This window comes from Thamnophis sirtalis, unplaced genomic scaffold (assembly GCF_051295495.1).
Source record: "Thamnophis sirtalis isolate CommonGarterSnake01/CBP01778 unplaced genomic scaffold, rThaSir2_p1.2 scaffold_8, whole genome shotgun sequence".
In the NCBI taxonomy this organism is placed as follows: domain Eukaryota; kingdom Metazoa; phylum Chordata; class Lepidosauria; order Squamata; family Natricidae; genus Thamnophis; species Thamnophis sirtalis.
In genome coordinates, this window is record NW_028261388.1 from 7074518 (window position 1) to 7097978 (window position 23461).

The 23461-nt window shown below is 45.9% G+C and overlaps 1 protein-coding gene across 10 annotated transcripts in view; it reads right to left on the minus strand.

Moving 5' to 3' along the window:
• The window catches only part of DLG2 (discs large MAGUK scaffold protein 2), a 1057900-nt gene that overhangs the window by 219880 nt on the left and 814559 nt on the right, over positions 1-23461 (minus strand). For all 10 annotated transcript variants that reach the window (XM_087721030.1, XM_087721029.1, XM_087721034.1 and 7 more), the window contains 5 exons: positions 21892-22016; positions 4408-4577; positions 3437-3573; positions 1904-2048; positions 271-412 (listed from right to left, as the gene is read on the minus strand). In XM_087721030.1, the coding sequence (XP_087577156.1) occupies positions 271-412; positions 1904-2048; positions 3437-3573; positions 4408-4577; positions 21892-22016 (719 nt within the window). The remainder of the gene's footprint in view (positions 1-270; positions 413-1903; positions 2049-3436; positions 3574-4407; positions 4578-21891; positions 22017-23461) is intronic.

The following is a 23461-nucleotide window of genomic DNA, read 5'->3' on the forward strand; positions in this document are numbered from 1 at the left end:
TTTATCCTTCTCTTGATTCTAGCTTAGCTCTCGTTTCTAACCATTAAATTACCGAGAAGGGAATCCCTCTTTTAAAATTTAAAGAGTGCACCTCCTTATTATCTTAAGGGGCAGCCAGGTGGATCATAACTGCCTCTTTCCTGTATAAATGTGATTGTTCAGAGGCTCGTACTCTGTGGAGCATCAAAATCCCGGCAAGAAAAAAGAAAACCCATGTTCCTGGAAGCCAGCATATCAATCAAAGGCACTCAGTAAAGGTGAATATCTAACCTGGGGTAGTCATCTTCCACTAGCATGTGCTTTGGGATAGGTGAGTATCTTCCAGGTGAGATGGGGGCCATAGAAGTCTTGTATTCTAAAGTGCCGTTGTTGCCAGAAGACAGGATGTGGTTTTCCATTTGTGGGGAATAAGCTATGGGTTAAAGAAGACAGCCCATTATCAGTCAATTGCCCCTTCAATTCATGCTACCGTTCAATTCATGCTGAACAGTCTGAGATATTTACAGAAAATCCAAGGTGGCCCCCTCGTCTTTTTTTTTTTTTTTTTTTTTGCAAACAGGCATACATGGAAAGGATTTTTAGGAAGTTTAAGGCCTCAAAGGCTAAAACCAGGGGGCCCAACCCTTGGCTGTGACCCATTACGGGGTTATAATCTTTTTTGGAGAGCACCAATTGGTCTTACTCCATGAAAGATACGCAATGCAGATATCAGGAATGTACATAAAAATATGCTCTGACTTATTGGACCTAATTTTCCACAAGAATATGGTATTAAGCAGCTATAAAATCTTTATCACCGCATAGACACCTAAAAATGTCTAGAAAGAAGAATATTGAATACACTTAAACATTATTCTCTCAGGGTGGGAACAAATAACTTGATTCAAGAGGCTATCGAAAGCAAACAACTTCAAAGGATATTGGTCCAAAGGCACTGGGATTGCCTACTTTCTGGAATTAAATTATATATATATAATTTTAATACAAACAATCCATCTTCCATTAAACAGTGTGTCGTCTAAAACAAATACCTTGTGCGATAACAATGAGAATTTACAACCATATTCGTTCTTTATCTACCCAGACATTTTCTTGGAGACGTTTCATTACCCAACTACGTAACATCATCAGTGCTAGAAGGAGAGGAGGAGGATTTTGCATCCTTCGGGCTCTCTGAGCTTCGTTGTTTTGTTGCAGACATGTCATCACTCAACTAGATAACATCAGTGCTAGAAGGGAATGGGGGAGAAGGACGAGGAGGAGGAGAAGGAGGAGGATGCTCTCTGAGCTTCGTCGTTTTCTTGCAGACATTTCATTACCCAACTAGGTAACATCATCAGTGCTAGAAGGGAATGGGGTTTGCTTTCTGTTTATATACAAGCGGTTCACGCTGTCGGTGGGAGTATTCTTGGTAGTTTCTTGATTAGGCTGTTACTAACACTGATAATGTTATCTAGTTGGGTAATGAAATGTCTGCAAGAAAACGACGAAGCTCAGAGAGCACCAAGGACCTCTCATACAGTACTAAATTAGTGCCAGATGTCAATGGAATCCAAGAGAGGTTAGACTTAAGGCATTTGTGGAAACATAACCACTCTAGGCTGATGACTTGCTTAACTCTGCCCTCAGCTCTGCTTGCTCTTCTGCTACAATAATATGAGTTCCGGACCAATTAAGTGATGTTACACCTTGGTTAGATTAACCTTGTTCCCTCCTCCAGAATTATGGTTTCAGTCACATAGTTTCTTATCTTCCCCTCTCCCCATTCATTCCTCACTAAAGGTGCTTTGAGCGAGAATCATCTATTCGGAATCTCTGGTACTTCTTCCTTAAAATGTCATCCAAAAACTTAGAATTTGACAACAACATCTGAGAAAAAAGAAACTTGTATATCATAACTTACGATGAGTAATATCTGGAGGGCCATAAGGGTCGGTCATATAGATGGTGGTTGGCTTCCCCACTTTTAAATAGACTACATCCGATGTGTTCTTCAATATTGCTACTGCTTCTTCGTGGGTGACTTCTTCTAAACTGTAATTGTTTACCTGAAAGAAAGCAGAGATAAAGGCGCATTCAGCAGGTCTGATGTGGAAACTGAGCCATGCAAATCAAAAGGAAAGAACTGAGATTAAAAGCCGAGGTGGCGCAGTGACTGAAGTGCAGTATTGCAGGCAAACTCTGCCCACAGCCTGGAGTTTGATCCTGATGGGTCTTGATGTTAACTCAGCCTTCCATCCAGTGGTGGGATTCATATAATTGAACAACCGATTCTCTGCCCTAATGATTTCTTCCAACAACCGGTTCTCTGAACTGCTTAGAAAGTTAACAACTTGGTTCCTCCAAAGTGGTGAGAATGGGTTGAATCCCACCCCTGCTTCCATCCTTCTGAGGTTGGTAAAAGGAGGACCCAGATTTTTCAGGATAATATGCAAATAATAATGCTTCCGCCTTCTAAATTTCCCAGAGAGTGCTGTGAAGAACTATGGGCTGGTATATAAACCTAAATGCTATTGCAATTTATGGAAAGTCCCATTGTATCTACTCTAAGGCCTTGGTAAGGCCACACTTGGAATACTGCATTCAGTTTTGGTCACCACGATGTAGAAAAGATGTGGAGACCCTAGAAAGAGTGCAGAGAAGAGCAACAAAGATGATTAACGGACTGGAGGCTAAAACATATGAAGAACGGTTGCAGGAACTGGGTATGTCTAGTTTAATGAAAAGAAGAAATAGGGGAGACATGATAGCAATAGCAATAGCAGTAGACTTATAGCAGTAGACTTATATACCGCTTCATAGGCCTTTCAGCCCTCTCTAAGCGGTTTACAGAGAGTCAGCATATTGCCCCCAACAATCTGGGTCCTCATTTTACCCACCTCGGAAGGATGGAAGGCTGAGTCAACCCTGAGATTTGAACCGCTGAACTGCTGATCTAGCAGTAGCCTGCAGTGCTGCATTTAACCACTGCGCCACCTTGGCTCATAGCAGCCTTCCAATATCTCAGGGGTTTCCACAAAGAAGAGGGAGTCAAGCTATTCTCCAAAGCATCTGAAGGCAGGACAAGAAGCAATGGGTGGAAACTAATCAAGGACAGAAGCAACCTAGAACTAAGGATAAATTTCCTGACAGAACAATTAATCAGTGGAACGACTGGCCACCAGAAGCTGTGAATGCTCCAACACTGGAAGTTTTTAGGAAGAGATTGGACAACCATTTGTCTGAAATGTTGTAGGGTTTCCTGCCCGAGGAGGGGGCTGGACTAGAAGACCTCCAAGGACCCTTCCCACTCTTTCGTTATCCTGTTCTGTACTACCATGTTGATCCTAATGGGAAATGAGGAGGTACAGAGATACATGGTAAACTGGTAAAGAGCCTGTACGTGTTATGTGTTATATTTCATCACGCTATCGATAAAAAAAAAGTCAATTCTCACCATAAGAAGCCTGTCTCCAACATGCAACCGTGCATCCTTTTGCGCTGCTCCACCATCAATAATTTTTGTGACATAGATGCTGTTGTCACCAGGAATGTGCTGGTTTCCTACACCTCCGGCAATGCTGAATCCCAGGCCTAAAGGGAAATGAAAAAGGATAAGAAACTTCATTGAGGATACACTTTATTGAAAGTGAGCTAAAGTTAAGCTCAAAAGCAGTATCTCAGGCTACGCCAGGCTCCCAAATCCAAGAAAGGCACTCGGGGATTCTTCCAAGCTGAGTTCTTCATTGATCCAGCCCTAGAGACAGTATCTTGCCAAAGTGAAGCATGCTGCCTATCTGCAAGAAGCATGTACACGTAGTCCTTTGAAGTGGTATTAACACTTCACGTGATCTTAATTTGCAATCTTCCCAGTTGGCGTTCGACAAGCACAGTCAGTGGGAGAGGAAGGATTTGCTTAACAACCACATGATTCGCTTAAGAGCCATGGTGACGAAGGTTGTAAAATCGGGGGTGAATCACTTAACAACCATGAGAAAAAAAAGCCTGTGAAATTAGGCATGATTCAACTAACAAACACCTCACTTGGCTATGGAAGAGGTGATCATACCAGTGGTGGGTTACAGCCGGTACACCCCGGTATGAGTGTACTGGTGCGTCCTGGAAGCACCAGGTACCATTCTGTTCCGGTGTTTCGGAGGAAACCCTCCTTATCTATATTTGACCCAAAAGGGCCATTTGTGCCCATGCACACAGTGTACGGCGCCTGCGCGAAGCTCCGCCAAGCAGCTGGAGCATCGCAGGGCGGTGGTGCGTATGTATGTGCACATGGTGGACGCCCGGCCCTGTCGCAGCGCACCGATTGCGATGGGATCTGGAACCCACCATTGAGTCATATATATGACCCAATGGTGGTCGTAAGTTGAAGACCCCCTGCGCTGCTGTGTTTGCCGCATGGCCCATAATTACCTTTGGGCCCTTTGAACAGTTTAATTTCCACCACAGTCTCCAGAATAGGTCTCCTCCGGCGGACATAGAGTCGTACGATGGAGCCGGCTTCCTTCAGCGCCTCAACGGCTTTGCTATGTGAAACTTCGGATACGTCGACCTCATTCACCCGCAAAATGCAATCGTTGACTCTGAGGGAAAACAACAACAACAGGAACAGGAGGACATTATAGCAACGGCGTACATTGTAATTTCAACATGAGAAAGCAGATTGTCAGCAGTGGTTAGAACGCAGTACTGTAAGATAACTCTGCTCACTGCCAGCAGTTCGATCCTGGTTGGCTCAAGGTGGACTGAGCCTTCCATCCTTCTGAGGCGGGTACAATGAGGACCCAGATTGTTGAGGCAAAAGCAATATTGATAGCATTTAGACTTATATACCGCTTCACAGTGCTTTATAGCCTTCTCTTAGCGGGTTTACAGAGCCAGCATATCACCCCCCAAGAATCCGGGTCCTCATTTTATCGACCTTGGAAGGATGGCAGGCTGAGTCAACCTTGAGCCTGTCAGGATCGAACTCCTGGCAGTGGGTAAATACTGCATTCTAACCACTGCGCCACCACAGCTCCTCCCTCCTTCTTCCCACCCTCCCTCCCTTTCATTTTTTCCCACCTCAAGCACAAAGTCCAAGAATGGTTTCCAAGTCAAAACAAAATGCATTGTGTTCCTTTCTTTAATCAAAGAAACCAGTTTAGCCATGTCTACTAATTCCATCAACTTTTGCAGCCAGACATACTATTACGTAAAAATAAAAAGTCAAAGTTTTATGTTATTACCTTATTCTACTGCCCCAATAGGAACTGGAAATCAGTGCTTTTTTTCTCTTCTATTCCCCATTATCTTTCATTTTATTCTTTGTCCCCTTTCCTCCTCTATTTTCCCATCATCTTCATTTTTTTTTCAGGTTCAAAAGTTTTATTTCTTTTAAAACAAACATTTCATCATTCCTCAATCAGTAAGACATCGAAGTACAATTTTTTGTGTGTCAAAATAATTCTAGTTTACCACCAAATTCTTGTCTAGCCTAATGCATACCCCTCCCTGCCTCCACCCTCCCCCCAACCCCCCTCCTCCTTCCCCCCCCCCCGACTTCCCAGAACCCGTACACGGTATGGATTTTTAACAAACACAGTCTAAAATCTATTGGGAAAAAAAGGAAATAAAGAAATTAATGACATTCTACATCGACCTTAGCTTCTTCTTGCTGAACTAACTTTAAACAATTTAAATCATTTCTGATCTTAAGCATAGGCTAACTGGAATTTCTTGGTCCCGTATTTATTTTGTATATAGTCAATCCATTTTTTCCAGTCTCGTTTATATCTCTCATTTGAGTGATCTTTAAGATATGCCGATATTTTAGCCATCTCGGCTAAGTTTGTAACTTTCAATGACCATTCTTGAGTTGTAGGCAAGTCTTCCTTCTTCCAGTATTGCGCCACCAACAGTCTTGCTGCCGTTATTAGGTGCAGAATCAAGTTAGTCTCTACCACTGTAAAATCAGTACATATACCTAGTAAGAATAACTGAGGAGTAAACTTTATCCTTCTTTTTTTTTTTTTTACAGATAGTCCTAGACTTACAACCGCAATTGGACCCGACTGTCGGAATTAAGAATCCAGCTTGTAAATACTCCCAGGTAGGTTCATCTTGACTTCAAATGGTTGCTAATTGATCACTTATAAGCCGGGGACCACCTGTATCATCATCATCATCATCATCATCATCATCATCATCATCATCATCATCATCTCCTTTTAATGACCCCATAGTCCCCTGCGGCAGTGGTGGGTTGCTCCTACCATCTCTATCGGTACGCTGCTCGTGATCTGTTCGTGTACGCGCTGGATGTGCGCTGTGCATGTGCTGGACATGTGCTGTGCACACATCCACACTCCTCCAACTCTGCGACACCCAGCTGCTTGTTGGAGGTCGCATAGGTGCCACACGCTATGTGCATGTGTGCAATTGGCCTGTTGCTTTAAAAACAGATATGGAACGCGGGAGGGCAGGTGGGCCAAACGAGCCACCGTACTGGTACGGTGGCGGCTGCTCCCGATTACTATTGGTATGGCCATACCGGGCCGTACTGGCTGGAACTCACCATTGCCTTGCAGGGTGGAGCCTGGGCAACTGAATGGAGTGTTTACTGGCCAGATGCCCTTCCTGACGCCAATGCGGAGTTATGTTCAGCAGATATATTCTTATCGTGCCCAGAGAGAGAAATATCTGCCTCTACCTAGGATCGAACTCACAGCCTCCTGATTGTCAGGAGAGAGTGCTACCTCTAGGCTACCGCACCACTCCAAGGACCACCTGTATGGCAGGTAAAATTTCCAGCCTTGCACAGCCAATCTGTCGGCTTCTGTTAAAAACCTGGTTGTCCAATGGGATCGCTTTATTTGCTCTGTACTGTACATTTATTAAATAGGCTGCTAAATAGTATAGTTATCTGGGTGGTTCACAAACATAAACAAATTAAAATTAAACTTTTGTTTAAGTTATGCCACAAGACAGCAAACTACAGAAGGAACATTCCCTGCAGGACAGGAAACGTAATAATTAAAAAAAACAGGCACATGCTATTTTTATACCTAGTTAAATATAAGCTATAGCTGAACAGAAGGCGAAATAAACACTCTTAGCATTCATAACAATTTGCTTGGAAAACCTCAAACCGGAGCAGTTACAAAATGCTGTGCAATCTGTGTGCTGTATGAAAAACATTAAAGTGCTTTGCACCGAATAAACGGCGCGGGATTGGAAATATATCTCGGCAGACTGTATTGAGGCGGAGGGAAGAGCACTACAAGTTCCCACAAAATTTTATTTCCACTTTCAGAGGGGAATACATTTTGCTAATCACACATTACCACGCACACACTGTCTGAAGGCAAACTTTAACTGATAAAAAACAAAACCAAAATCCAGTTTTGCTCAGTGATTCTCTATTAAGCTAAGCACTAAAGCCAGCGGTACAGGTGTAGCAAGCTTGCTGAAGGTGTGGTTCCTCTTTGGTTTAATCTCTCTCTCTCTTCTCATCTCTCCTCTATCTCATCTCATCTCATCTCTCTCTCCCTCCCTCCCTCCCTCCCTCTCTCTCTCCCTCTCTGTCATATATATATATATATATATATATATATATATATATATATATATATATATGTGTGTGTGTGTGTGTGTGTGTGTGTGTGTGTGTGTGTGTGTGTGTGTGTGTGTGTGTGTGTGTGTGTGTGTGTGTGTGTGTGTGTGTGTGTGTGTGTGTGTGTTGTGTGTGTGTGTGTGTGTTGTATTTGTGCTGATAAATAAATAAAGGGAGACTAGTATAGATCTATTTCAAGCTATTTAGCTCTCATCAGCTAGCCATGGAATGGAAGTAGTGATCTTCCTCCCATATTTGGGCATACCGGGAGTTGTAAATCAATCAATCTATCTATCTATCTATCTATCTATCTATCTATCTATCTATCTATCTATCTATCTATCTATCTATCTATCTATCTAATCTATATATCTATCTATATCTATCTATCTATCTATCTCTATCTATCTATCTATCTATCTCTCTATCTATCATCCATCTATCATCTATCTATCTATCTATCTATCTATCTATCTATCTATCTATCTATCTATCTATCTATCTATCTAATCTATCTATCTATCTATCTATCTATCTATCTATCTATCTATCTATCTATCTATCTATCTATCTATCTATATTTATCAGCACAAATACAACACAAATGTAACAAAGGCAACAGTAAAAATATTGGGTTTCGTCTGGATGGTTTCTTGTGACGAGCCGATAGACAGAGAAAGGAAGCAGTAGGCCTCTTCCCATATTTGGGCATACCAGGGGTTGTGACACTAAATACATACCTATTTCCCTGGCTCAGCTGATAAAGGAGGAGAATCTTGTGGCTTAGTGGTTAACACATCTGCCTAATATGTAATACAGCCCAGGTTCGAATCCCAGTAAGGGTATGGCTAGCTGATGAGAGCTAAATAGCTTGAAATAGATCTATACTAGTCTCCCTTTATTTATTTATCAGCACAAATACAACACACACAAACACACACACATCACTCTCTGTCTCTCTCTCATCTCTCCTTTATCTCATCTATATGTCTCTTTCTCTATCCCACCCCCTCTCTGTCTGTCTTCTATATCCGTCTCGGTCTCGGTCTCTCTTTCATCTCTCCTTTATCTCATCTATATGCCTCTGTCTCTATCCCTCTCTCTCTCTCTCATACACCCATCCTCTCTCTCTTCTATGCAGTGGTGGGTTCCAGCTCCGGTTGCAACCAGTATGCTGCATCGGGGCTGGGCATCCACCATGTGCACGCGCGCAGCACATAGATGTGTACCCACTACCTGCGACACTCCAGCTACTTGGCGGATCATCACGCAGGCGCTGTACCCTCTGTGCTCAAATGCCCCGGTTCGGCTCAAATAGAGGTAAGGAGAGCAGGCAGGCGGGTGGGCCCTCCGGAGCACCTTACTCCCAGCAGGCACTGGTACGCCTGTACTGGAGCGTATCGGTCGTATCCCACCACTGCCTCTATGTCTCTCTCTCTCTTCTATCTCTCTCTCTCTCTCTCTTTCTCTCTCTCTCTCTTATCTCTCCTTTATCTCATCTATATCTATCTTTCTCTGTGTTCCACTCACTCTCTCTCACACACCTACATCTCTCCTCTATCTCCTCTGTATCTCTCTCTCTCCTATATCTGTCTCTGTCTCTCTCATCTCTCCCTTATCTCATCAATATATGTCTCTCTCTCTCTCTGTTCCATTCTCTCTCTCTCACACACACACATCTATCTCCTCTATATCTTTCTCTCTCTCTCTGTCTCTGTCTCTCCTCTCTCCTTTATCTCATCTATATCCGTCTCTGTGTCCCATTCTCTCTTTCACACACAATCTACCTCCTTTATATCTTTCTCTCTCTCTCTCTCGTCTCTCCTTTATCTCATCTATCTCTCTCTCTCTCTCTCTCTGTCCCATTCTCTCTCACCCACCCACCCACATCTCTCTCTCTCTCTCTCTCTCTCTCTCTCACACACACACACACACACACACACACACACACACACACACACACACACACACATATATATATATATATATATATATATATATATATATATATATCTGTCTCTCATCTCTCCTTTATCTCATCTATATCCATCTGTCTCTGTGTCCCATTCTCTCTTTCACACACACAATCTATCTCTTTTATATCTTTCTCTCTGTGTGTGTGTGTCTCTGCCTCTCATCTCTCCTTTCTCATCTATATCTGTCTCTCTCTCTGTCCCATTCTCTCTCACACCCACACCCATATCTCTCCTCTATCTCCTCTATATCTTTCTCTCTCTCTCTTCTATATCTGCCTCTCTCTCTCTCTCATCTCTCCTTTATCTCATCTATATCTGTCTCTCTCTCTGCCCCACTCTCTCTCTCCCACACACCCACATCTCTCTTCTATCTCCTCTATATCTTTCTCTCTCTCTCTTCTATACCTGCCTCTGTCTGTCTTTTCTCTTCCCCCCTCCCTCTCTCTGCAAAGACTAAGTAACACATTTGTCACAACTCTGGGATGTCTAACAGTCACCCTGTGACTGTGGGGAATCTTGTGATGGTTGTAAGTGCGAGAACAGGTTATAAGTGACTTTTTTCAGTGACGTCGTCATTTCAAGCCATCACTAAATGAATGTTGCAAGTCAAGGACTACCTAGAAAATAGCAATAGCACTTAGACTTATATACCACTTCACAGTGCTTTATAGCCCTCTCTAAATGGTTTACAGAGTCAGCCTCTTACACCCAACAAGCTGTGTTCCTCACTTTACCAACCTCGGAAGGATGGAAGGCTGAGTCAACCTTGAGCTGGTCAGGATTGAACTCCTGGCTATCGGCAGAGTTTATCTGCCATTCTGCATTCTAGTGTGCCACCATGGCTCCTTCCTTCCTTCCTTCCTTCCTTCCTTCCTTCCTTCCTTCCTTCCTTCCATTCCTTCCTTCCTTCCTTTCCTTCCATTCCTTCCTTCCTTCCATTCCTTTCCTTTCCTTCCTTCCATTCCTTCCTTCCTTCCTTCCATTCCTTCCTTCCATTCCTTCCTTCCTTCCTTTCCTTCCTTCCATTCCTTCCATTCCTTCCTTCCTTCCTTCCATTCCTTCCTTCCATTCCTTCCTTCCTTCCTTCCTTCCTTCCTTCCTTCCTTCCTTCCTTCCTTCCTTCCTTCCTTCCATTCCTTCCTTCCTTCCTTCCCAATAGCACTTAGACTTATACACCACTTCATAGTATTTTTGCAGCCCTCTCTAAGCAATTTACAGAATCAGCCTCTCGTCCGCAACAATCTGGGTCCTCATTTTACCCACCTTGGAAGGTTGGAAGGCTGAGTCAACCTTGAGCCAATGAAGATCGAACTGCTAAACTACTGGCAGTCAGCAGAAGTAGCCTGCAGTACTGCATTCCAACCACTGTGCCACTCTTACGTTTCTTTATCACAGCGGTTTCACACACTATGTGCTAAATAATCAAATAGCACCCATAATAGAGGGGGTGTGGTGGCTCAGTGGCTAAGACACTGAGTTTGTTGATCAGAAAGGTCGGCAGTTCGGCGGTTCGAATCCCTAGTGCCACGTAATGGAGTGAGCTCCCGTTACTTGTCCCAGCTTCTGCCAACCTAGCAGTTCGAAAGCATGTAAAAATGTAAGTAGAAAAATAGGAACCATCTTTGGTGGGAAGGTAACAGCATTCCGTGAGCCTTTGGCGTTTAGTCATGCCGGCCACATGACCACGGAGACGTCTTCGGACAGCGCTGGCTCTTCGGCTTTGAAACGGAGATGAGCACCGCCCCCTAGAGCTGGGAACAACTAGCACCTATGTGCGAGGGGAACCTTTACCTTTACTTTATCCATAGTAGTCAGGCTTGATTACACTTGGGATTCTTTAAAGCTTTCCAGAAAAATCAATGCTATCTAAATGTCAGAAACTTAAGTGGTTATGGATTTGGACACCAAAGAACTCCCAATTGAGCAGCCATTTGTCCATCATTTCAGGCTCTGTCTTGAAGCCATGTACTACTTGTTCCACTTGAATCCCTGGGAGTCAACCTCATTATGAGAAAACCTGTCAAATTCTAGTCTTGCAAGTACTTTGAAGGCTAAACCAAAATAGATAATAACCTGCTAGTAGGAAGCCCAGCAATCACAAACCCTCAAAGTATGAGTAGTAATAATAGGAGGAAAAGAGAAATGTATTGTTGCAGTCATTGGGTACATGATTTATTACTTGTTGCTTGTATGTACACTGAGAGCTTATGCACTGGAGACAAATTCCTTCTGTGCTGAATCACACTTGGTCAATAAAGAATCTCTATTCCTGTTCCTATTCCTGTCCTGTCTCCTGTCCTGTTCTACTCTACTGTTTGCTACTCTCTTCTGTTCTGTTCCGTTCTGTTCCATTCCATTCTATTATCCTATTCCTATTCCTATTCCTGTCCTGTCTCCTATCCTGTTCTACTCTACTGTACGCTACTCTGTTCTGTTCTGTTCTGTTCCGTTCCATTCTATTATTCTATTCTATTCTATTCTGTTCTGTTCCGTTCCATTCTATTATCCCATTCCTATTCCTATTCCTGTCCTGTCTCCTATCCTGTTCTACTCTACTGTACGCTACTCTGTTCTGTTCTGTTCCGTTCCATTCTATTATTCTATTCTATTCTATTCTGTTCTGTTCTGTTCTGTTCTGTTCTATTCCTATTCCTATTCCTATTCCTGTCTGTCTCCTGTCCTGTTCTACTCTACTATACACTGTTCTGTTCTGTTCTATTATTCTATTCTATTCTATCCTATCCTATTCCTATTCTTATTCCTTTCTACTCTACTCTAATTCTAATTCTAATTCTAATAATTCTACCCTACCCTTTCCTACTTTTTTCCAGGAATATTAAAAAGTTAGAGGCATGTCTTTGAGAAGTATGCTATTGGACAAATAGGCATACAAGTGGCCCTCAACTTACAACCATTCATTTAGTGACCGCTGAAAGTTACGACGACACTAAAAAGTGACATGACCAGTTTTCACCCCATTATGACCATTCCTCGAGCCTCCAGGAGGGCGAAAATGGCCTCCCCAGGCTCCAGAGGCGTCCTGAGGCCGGAAACAGGCCCATTTCCAGTCTTCCAGAGACTCCGGGATGCCCATTTTTCATGTCCCCGTCTCTGTGTGGGCCCTGAACTTACTTGACAGGCCACGTAGAGACTCCCAGGAGGGGTGTGGTGTGGTGGGCGTGGCCAGCCAGGAGTGGGATTTGGGGGTTTGCCGAACCATGCAGAATTTTCGCCAGGGGATCGCCCGAACCTGGGCGAAACCGTAACAGCCCACCCCTGTCTATAGATATTGTTGATGTCTATGTGTCCATCTATGGCTAATTTGTCAGCGTGCCAGGCTTCTAGAAACTTTCTAGCATTTTTTTGACTTGGCTTGGTCTCGGGTGGCCACATTTTCTCAATTGAAAAGATGGTCCGTCCATGAGTTCTGAAATGAAAGGGTCTTTTCATCATGTCTTCTGGCTTGGTGTTCATGGATGAGTTCTGAGAGCAAACCCCACTCTTTCGTAGTAGCACTGATGATGTTCATTCACTACTTCGAGTAAGGAAAGTCGTTACAAGAAATTTTGCGAAGCTTCTTCTCCGATAACATTGTACTGCAAACTAGGGCACACGAAACTTTTGCCAGACCAATTCTCGAATACTCTGGAATCCGCACTGTATATCGGACATTAATACGATTGAGCGAGTCCAGAAATATTTCACGAGAAGAGCCCTCCACTCCTCTGCTCACAACACAATACCTTATGCCACCAGGCTCGAAATTTTGAGCTTGGATAACCTAGAACTACGCCGACTAAAGTCTGACCTAAGCGTAGTATACAAAATTGCCTGCTACAACATCCTACCTGTCAATGACCACTTCGGCTTCAACTGCAATAATACACAGGCAAACAATAGAGACAAACTCAAGGTAAACCACTCCAAACTCGTTTGCAGAAAATAAGACTTCAGCAACAGAGTGGTCAACACCTGGAATGCCCTACCTGACTTTGTTGTTAGCCTCAAACCCCCACAGTTTCAACCTCAAACTGTCTACCGTGGACCTCACCCCATTTCTAACAGGTCCGTAAAGGGGGCGTGCATAAGTACACCAGCGTGTCCTACTGTCCCTGTCCTACTGTCCCCATTTATTCGAACTCACATCCTGTGTTCATGTTCCATGTTTATACTTAGACCTGTTGTCTCGCACGTTTGACAAACTAAATAAATAAAATAAAACAAGCCGGCTCAGTAATGAAAGCAGTACAAGAAAACAAGCAAGCTCAGAGAGCACCAAGGACCCCCACATTTCAACCCTGAGCTACAAATATTCTCCTTTATCAATGCTGATTTTGTTCCGTCAATGCTCCACTTCTTTCCTGGACGATTAAATGATATATAAAATTCCAAGTTAGAAAAAGTTTTTAATCGGTGAAATGATACAGCAGGAAGCAAGGATCTGGATTCACCACCCATTCTGCCAGAGCCGGCAAGCAGTAAACAATATCATGTATTAAGCTCAACAGAAGACGACGAAGGGAAGGCATAAATATCTTTCTGTTTTTTTTCTCCCTGCATCTAACAGAACGACAAAAGCCTTAACAGAACTTACTCCTTTGTTCCAGATATATATCAGGTGCTCTCTGAATTCTGGACCTTCTGAATTGTTCCAGAACTGCTAAGCAATGCAAGGTTGCAATAAGGATCCCGAGCAGATGCAACAAAATGCAAACGTCTCAAATGAGATTAAAAAGGAGAACCCAGAAGAAGGGAAGGCGCCTTCTCAGTTACCTGTCAAATCGGAGTTTCGGAAAAAGTCACTCCGGTTAAAAAGTCAAAGCAGCAGCTTCTCAATCCAGCCAGAAAACTGGTTGCAACACATTCTCCTCTTCCAAATTGCTATGTTGCAAGCAGCTTTCATCTTTCTCTCCCTTAGCTTTCTGGATTGGATTTTGTCCTTGACATAAATAACGCCAGCAAATCAAAGAGTCACAACAAACCCCCCGGGCCAAAATTCCACCCATTTCTTCTTCTTCTTCTGAATGGAGAGACGTCATCGCACGAAGGAGCAGAAGAGATGCCTCCCTTAGCCAGAGGTGGGAAAACTCACTCGGCACGATCTTGTTCAAACTTGTTGAAGGAACACAAGCGAGGGCAGCAAATCCGAATGAGAGGGCCTTAAAAAAAAAAGGGCTGTTTTGCACTGAAGCCTGAGAGCGATCGGCGATGGTTAATAAGAGCACAAAGAACGCATAGAAATCTAGACTGATAGAGTCAGAAGAGACCTTGGAGGTCATGAGCCGAGGTGGCGCAGTGGTTAAATGCAGCACTGCAGGCTACTTCAGCTGACTGCAGTTCTGCAGTTCGGCGGTTCAAATCTCACCGGCTCAGGGTTGACTCAGCCTTCCATCCTTCCCAGGTGGGTAAAATGAGGACCCGGATTGTTGTTGTGGGCAATATGCTGACTCTGTAAACCGCTTAGAGAGGGCTGAAAGCCCTATGAAGCGGTATATGTCTAACTGCTATTGCTATTCTAGTCCAACCCCTGACTTGAGCAGGAGACCCTATACCCATGATGGGGAAACCTATGACACGCATGCCACAGAGGGCACATAGAACCCTCTTTGTGGGCACACCAGCCATTGCTCAAGCCAAGCTCCACTGCGCATGTGCATGCCTCTTGCCAGCCAGCTGGTCTCCAGGTCTCTGTCTCGCATGTGGTGCACGCATGCGCAGGGCGTGGGGTGCATGCACAGGGGAGCGCTCACATTACGTGTTGGGACTTTGTGCACCATTCCTGTGGCCCGTTATTGCTTCCAGGTTGGTGCAGGAGGCCTTCCAGGGCATGTGGCACCATGCAAGCCTTCCCCTGCCCCATTTTGGGCCTGGAAAGCTTCGTGCACCAACCTAGAAGCAAAAATGGGCGAGGGGGAGTGGGGCGCATGTGCAGGGGGGCGCAGGGGGTTGTGCATGCATGCACAGGGGCCAGGATGCACATGGGGAGGTCATGCGTGCATGCATGGGGGCACGGTGGGTTTGGGCATGCGAAAGCATTGCATTATGGGTGCGGGCGCATGCGTATGCACGCACTTTTGGCACGTGACGACAAAAAGGTTAGCCATCCCTACCCTGTACCATTTCAGATAAATGGCTGACCAGTCTCTTTTTGAAAGCCTTCAACAGCAAGCTGTTCCATGGATTAATTGTTCTCAGGAAGTTTCTCCTTAACTCCAGGTTCTAATAAAGGAGAATATTTGTAGCTTGGGGTTGAAATGAGGGATCCTTGGTGCTCTCTGTGCTTCCTTGTTCTCTTGCAGACATTTCATTACCTGACTAGGTAACATCATCAGTGCTAGGTTAGCCCTCAGCCACAATAGGGATTGCCCAACAAGCCCCTTCGTTGCATCAGCCAAACTTCAACCAAACATAGCTCAGACAAACGGCTAGGATTTGTACACAGCCCCACGGGAATCTGACAACGGCCAACAGAATACATGTTCTTCCACAGGAACAGGAAGCTCAAGTGCAAAGCCCAGAGAGAGTATCAATACCCACCCCCACTCTCAACTCCATGCGGTCAGCTGCCCAGAATCACACGTGCTTGGTGGTTCTGATTCATCCATAAAGTCGGTGAATTTAAAAATTCCAAATATTTATTTAAAAGTTATAGAACTCATGGGTAGTGTTTCTGAAGTCTGGGTTTTAAAATCTTGCCATCCTCCTTTTCTAAGGCTTTTTTTTTTTTTAACGTGGCAGGGTCTCAGCAGTTTTGCTAACAATAAAGCCGAACTTTCTTCATAAGCAACGATCCACAATTTTGACAATTCAACTGTGTTGCGTCTATTCTCAGTCGGATCAATTTGGCTACAGCCACTAATGAGGGGTGGGGGGGATCTACACATCCCGCTTCGAACTGACAGAGTCAGCGTTTTCTTACCTTTTGAAATAGGTTCAGTTTTGGCTTTAACGCTACGAATTTGAATCGCCTGTCTCGTGCTGCTGTGATTATTCCTTTAGGTTTTCCTTTTTTTTAAAAAAAAAAGAATCCCAACTTCCTCTTGCTGCCAAGTCGAATGTTCATTTGATTTGCCTTCAGTGTCCCATATATATGAATCATGAAGATTTGGGGACACCAACACAGCTTCCAATTGCTTCTTTTTCTTAACTTTCTTCTGATTTTGCAGTCTTCAGTCACCTCCTCACGACCAATTAGATCACACAGATTAGGCCTCCTCTGAATTCCATCTGCCAGTCAGTGTCGACTGGCGACTACGCGGAGGAGTAGTTCCTCCTTTGGAACGATCTCCCCGTGGAGATCCGTACCCTCACCACCCTCCAGACCTTCCGCACAGCCCTTAAGATCTGGCTATCCCGTCAGGCCTGTGGTTAGATTGTAATCCGTCCCCTCCCGAATGATGAATGTTGTGTTCTATTTTTAATTATGTATTGTTTTATGTCTTACTGTTTGTATTCCCCTCCCCATGAATTGTAAGCCGCCCTGAGTCCCCCCAGGGAAAAGGGCGGCCTATAAATAAACTTTCCATTCCATTCCATTTCCATTTCCCCCCCACCTGTGGGGATTCCTTACTGGGGTTCATAGAGTCATTCAAGATGGCTCGCTCTCCTTCCATTATTCCCCTTCAACCTCTTCTGGGATTGCTTTAAAAAAAGTGTTGCTTTCACTGCTTGTAATGAAAGTAACTCTTTTTTAAAAAACAACCGCTCAATCATTTTAAACCAGAACCACAGTCACGCAGGGGTTAGAATGCAGTAGTGCAGGCTACTTCTGCTGACTGCAATTTGGCAGTTTGAAATATCACCGGGCTCCAAGGTTGACTCAGCCTTCCATCCTTCCGAGGTGGGTAAAAGGAGGACCCAGACCAGTGGTGGGATTCCAATAATTTACCAACCAGTTCGCTGCCCTAATGACCAGCTGGGTAGGCAGGGCTCGGTGGTCATGTGATCATGTGGGCGTGGCCAAGTCAATGTCACTCAGGTCGATGGGCGCTTCACCTTAGTTGTTACATTGGTAATAAGGGTTAACTGGAGAGGCAGTTTCTGTAAGCAGGGCAATAAAGATTAGGCTGGAAACAATACCAGAATGTTTCCTTCCTGCCTTCCTTACAGGATTAGCCCTGAAAAGTGGGAAAAAACCAAAAGATTTCTTCCAACAACCGGTTCTCCGAACTGCTTAGAAAGTTACCAACCGGTTCTCCCGAATAGGTGCGAACTGGCTGAATCCCACCACTGACCCAGACTGTTGGGGGGGCAATAGGCTGACTCTGTAAACTGCTTAGAGAGGGGACTGTAAAACACTATAAAGCGGTGTATAACTCTAAGTGCTATGGCTATGGCCACCATTCTTTTATCTCAATCCTATATTAAACTGCACAAGCCCGTTCTAGATCCAAATTTCATTAAGCCGTTGAGCAACACAAGACCAAAAATTGCATTTTTATGAACAGAGATTAGCTTGGCTCGCAGAAGCTTCGAAAGGTTAGAAAAAGATCTCAAATAAGGAGAAGTTTTCTGACAGTGAGAGCAATTGACCAATGGAACAGAAATTGCCTTCGGATGTCGTTAAAGCTTCATCACTGGAGGCTTTCAAGAAGAGACTGGACTGCCATCTGTCAGAAATGGGGTTTGGTCTCCTGCTTGGGCGGGGCGTTGGACTAGATGACCCTACCAAGATCCCTTCCAACTCTGTTCTGATGAAGAACAACGTCTACATAATTTCTTGGATGAAAAGTGTGATTCACAGGGCAAGTAGTCCTTTACTAATGACTGCAATGGGGTCTTCCCACCAAGGCCATCAGTTCTGGTCTTCTAGTTCCTTCCATCAAATATTCCCACCTGATGGGAACTAAAAAACTGTTTGTTTTCCCCGTGGAACACTCTGGTCCCGGAAGTTCAACAGGCCTCCATCCTTTTAGCCTTCCCTAAGACTGTAAAGAGGGACGCGGTGGCTCGGTGGCTAAGACGCTGAGCTTGTCGATCAGAAAGGTCGGCGGTTCGAATCCCCAGCGCCGCGTAACAGAGTGAGCTCCCGTGAGCTTCTGCCAACCTAGCAGTTCGAAAGCACATGAAAAATGCAAGTAGAAAAAAAGGGACCGCCTTTGGTGGGAAGGGAACAGCGTTCCGTGCGCCTTTGGTGTTTAGTGATACTGGCCACATGACCACGGAGAACGTCTTCGGACAGCGCCGGCTCTTCGGTTTTGAAATGGAGATGAGCACCGCCCCCTAGAGTCGGTTACGACTAGCACATATGTGCGAGGGAAACCTTTACCTTTAAGACCGTAAAGACCTGATTTTTCTCCCGAGCGTTGGGAGAAGATTAGATGGCCACACATTTAAAATGATTAATACAGATTAACAGAGTTGGAAGGGACCCTGTAGGTCATCTAGTCCAACCCCCCTGCCCAAGCAGGAGACCCTACACAATTTCTGACAGATGGCAGTCCAGCAGCCCCATGTAGAGTGCACGACAGTAGTCCAGTCGTGAGATGAGCAGGGACTCAATGAATGAGTGCAGCGAATTAAGATTAAGATTTAATTTATTTGTATGCCGCCCTTCTCCGGGAGGGACTCAGGGCGGCGAACAACTCAAAAGGGGAAAAAGGGGATACAAACACAATACACGTAATTAAAATACACAAGAGTCATACAGCCATACAAGTCGAGAGGGGAGGGGAACTCATCAACCCCAGGCCTGCCGGCACAGCCAGGTTTTGATGGCTTTCCGGAAGGCCTGGGGAGAGGTGAGGGTCCGAATCTCCGCGGGGAGTTCATTCCAAAGGGCCGGAGCTGCAACAGAGAAGGCCCTCCCCCGGGTAGTAGCCAGATGGCATTGGCTGGTAGACGGAACCCGGAGGAGGCCGACCCTGTGCGATCTAACGGGTCTGTGGGAGGTAATTGGCAGCAGGCGGTCTCTCAAGTACCCAGGTCCAATACCATGAAGGGCTTTATAAGTTACGACTAGCACTTTGAAGCGTATCCGGAGACCGATCGGTAACCAGTGCAGCTCGTGGAGGATAGAATCCTGGACCAGGAAAGGAAGATGGGCCTCAAATAATTTTAAGAACCAGCAAACAAACAAATCTCAGCACAGGAATTTGTGGCTTTTTATCAGGCTCACCAGCAGCTAATGCAGCCCTGGTAGGATCTAGGGAGAGAGCTATCAATTAGGCTGATTGATGGACCTGCTGTGCTCAGCAGTTCCCTGCTTCATCAATCTGTCGGCAGTTCAAGCTCTAATGTGGATTTTCCCCCCCTCCCAATTTATGGTTTCTAAAATCCTCCAACAGCACCACTGACAAGCATTGGTAAGATTGTAAATCCACGAACGCAACACGGGGACAAGTCCGAGTTTTCTCTTTAGCCGGCAGCGTAGATTATACAGAGGAAAAATAGGATGAGAAATGTGCCTGCTTTTCTCACCAGCTTGTTAATACACAGCTGATTGCATCAAACAGGGGTGTCAAACACAATTTCATTGAGGGCCGCATCAGGGTTGTGTTTGACCTCGGGGGGGGACTGGGGTGGGTGTGGCCAGGTGGGCGTGGCCAGCTCGACATCACTCGTGTCGGGGGGCACCTGTGGCGGACTCAGCACTCTGCCAGCAAAAATGGGCTTCCGAGCTCCATTTTTGGCTGCGACAGCCTCCTGCAACCCTCTACCAGTGTAAACAGAGCTTGAGGGCCTACACGTGGCCCTCCCGAGCTCTGTTTTTGCTGGCAGAGGCACAGGGGTGGGATTCTACTGGTTCAAACCAGTTCGAGCGAACTGGTAGCTCCGACTATCAGTTGGGGGCGAACCAATGATAGGTTCCGGGTGGTACACCCCGATAAGGGCATACCGGTGGCAGTTGGGAGCAGCGGCCACTGTACCGGAACGGTGTTTTGTTGGGCCCACCGACCTGCCTACGTTCCTTACCTCTTTTTAAGCCAACCAGATTAATTACATGCGCGCACACAGCGTACGCCACCTGTATGATGTCCGCCGAGCAGCTGGTACATCGCAGGGTGGTGGCGTATGCATGCGTGATGGACTCCCGGCCCCGTTGCAGCGTACCCGTTGCAATGGGATCCGGAACCCACCACTGGAATGAACCAGTTCGCTCTGACTTTCAGCTGGGCCCACCTGCCTGCCCCTCTGCCATACTCACCTATATTCCCTTTTCTGAAGCCCAGCTGACAGGCATGGTAGAGTGGATTTCCGCGCCTCAGCTGTTTTCCTCACCAGCAGTTATGCGGACGGTGATTTCTCTGTGAACTACGCACAGACGCAGCGCACGTCAGGCGTGTGCGCTTGGCGAACTGGTTATTAAACTGGCAGGATCCCACCCCTGCAGAGGCATCATGGGCCGGTCTTTTACTATTTCCAGGGCAGCTCCATGGGCCAGAACTAAACACCCCGTAGACCAGATCTGGCCCACAGGCCTTGAGTTTGACTCCCCGGCACAAAACAAGATGGAAAACACAAAAATTAATCTGTTTGATCCAGCTGTCACTAAGAATTATTTCATTGAGTATGGCCGAGGTGGCGCAGTGGTTAGGGTGCAGTACTGCAGGCCACTTCAGCTGACTGTTATCTGCAGTTCAGCGGTTCTAATCTCACCGGCTCAAGGTTGACTCAGCCTTCCATCCTTCCGAGGTGGGTGAAATGAGGACCCAGACTGTGGGGGCGATATGCTGACTCTGTAAACCGCTTAGAGAGGGCTGAAAGCCCTATGAAGCGGTATATAAGTCTAACTGCTATTGCTATTGCTATTGCTATGATTCTTGGATACAATCTCTTAGAAAAGAGGTCTCCAACCCCTGATCCAAGGACTGGCACTGGTCCATGGCATGCCAGAAATTGGGCCGGGCAAACATGGGAAGCCCCATCCGTGGGATGCAGGCAGGCATCCCTGCCTCCTTCCTCCAAGAGCCGGCTTGGGAGACAGCCAGCCACCCCCACCTCTGCACCCTTCCCTTGCCTTCCACGCGGAACCTCTGCTGGCCGGGCGCCTCCTATTCCGCTTTGCATTCCCCACTGCCGGGGCTCTCGGAGGAAGGAGGCAGGGATGCCGGCCCGGGGCTCGCTTCCTTACCGCTCAAGGCGAAATGAGAGGCTTTACTCCCGAGCCAACACTTGTTCCTTAGCAGTTCCCTTCTCTTGGCATCTCTGCGCATGTGCACACTGGAAACAGGCTCCAGCTGTTCTTCAGAGCCTTCCCCAGACTCCAGGACTGGCCCATGTTCCTCCCCAACCTCCTCACTGTCCGAATCTGCTACCAGCTCCGCTGGCAGGTCACAACAGGTACAGTGTCAGATTCTATGTTTAGAAAATAAAAGGGCAAATTACCTGAGTCTTCCATCCTCTGCGGCAGCTCCTCCTGGTATTATCTTAGTAATAAATATTCCGGGATCATCCCCGATATGTGGGTTATCTGTTCCTCCAGCGATACTGAACCCCAGGCCAGAATTGCCCTACAGGAAAGAGAAAGAGGGAGGAAAATAAATAACAATATAACTGTCAGAGAAAGGGTATCCTTGACTATGCAAGTGTAACAGAATAACACAAGGGACCTTGCAGATCTTCTAGTTCAGGAGTGTCAAACTCAAGGACTGGGGGCCGGATCCAGCCCGTGAGGTACTTAGATTTGGCCCATGGGGCCAGCCTGGACTGGCCCGCGGTGCCTCTGACGGCAAAAACGGGCTCCCAAACTCTGTTTTCGGCTGCCACAGCCTCCTGCAACCTTGTGCCAATGAAAATGGAGCTTGGGAGGCCCTCCCGAGCTCCATTTTCAGGAGGCCATGGCAGACGAAAATAGAGCTCGGGAGCCTGTTTTCACTGGCAGAGCACTCGGGCCACCACAGGTGCCTCTGACAGGAGTGGCATCGAACTGGCCACGCCCACACTAGATCCTACACACACACACACACACACACACACACACACACACACACACACACGAGGTCAAACACAACTCTGATGCGGCGCTCAATGACATCGAGTTTGACACCCCTATTCTAGTCCAACCCGCTGCTTAAGCAGGAGACCCTATACCATTCTGGACAAATACCAGGCATTCCACTAATTAACTGTTTTAATTGACAGGAAATTTCACCTAGAATGTTCTAGGAGGGATCTTTCTTTGACAAGCTTTCACCCACTACCGTATTTTTCAGAGTATAAGACGCACCAAGGTTTTGAAGAGGCAAATTAAAAAAAAAAAGTTTTAGCACTCTGCAGACCTCCCCAAAACGGCCCGTTTTTTGTGAAAATGGGCCCATTCTCCCCCCCCCAAGGCATGAATAGCTTTTAGGAGGCTTGAAGTGTGTTCCTGGGGGGGGGCACAAAAATGAGCAAAAAACGGCCCATTTTTTGTGAAAACGAGCCCGCTTTTTATTTTTTTAAAAGGGCATTAGGAAGCTTATAGAGTGCTCCTGGGGACTGGGGAGGGGGGGGAAATTGAGCAAAAGAACTTGGCCATTTTTTGCTCATTTCTGCCTTCCCCAGTCCCCAGGAACTCTCTGAAAGCCTCCTACAAGCTATGCACTGCTATTTTGGTGAAGGGGGCGGAGTTTCGTGAGGCAAAAGATGCTGTATTCAGTGTATAAGACTCACCCAGCTTTTCACCCTCTTGTTTGAGGGGAAAAGGTGCATCTTATACTTTGAAAAATACAGTACCAGCCCTCAGTGGGACGGTTTAATAATTTAAAATACAAACAATAAAGTTTTTGGCTCTTTAGACCAGGGGTGTCAAACTGGATTTCTTTGAGGGCCGGATCAGCATTGTAGTTCTCCTCCATGGGCCGACTAGCACGAAGAGGTGGGGGGAGATAGGACGGATGCCTCCTGCAGCATCCTGCCAGGCAAAATAGGGCATGGGGGGGACGCACCCCCAACCCCATTTTGGCTACCAGAGGTA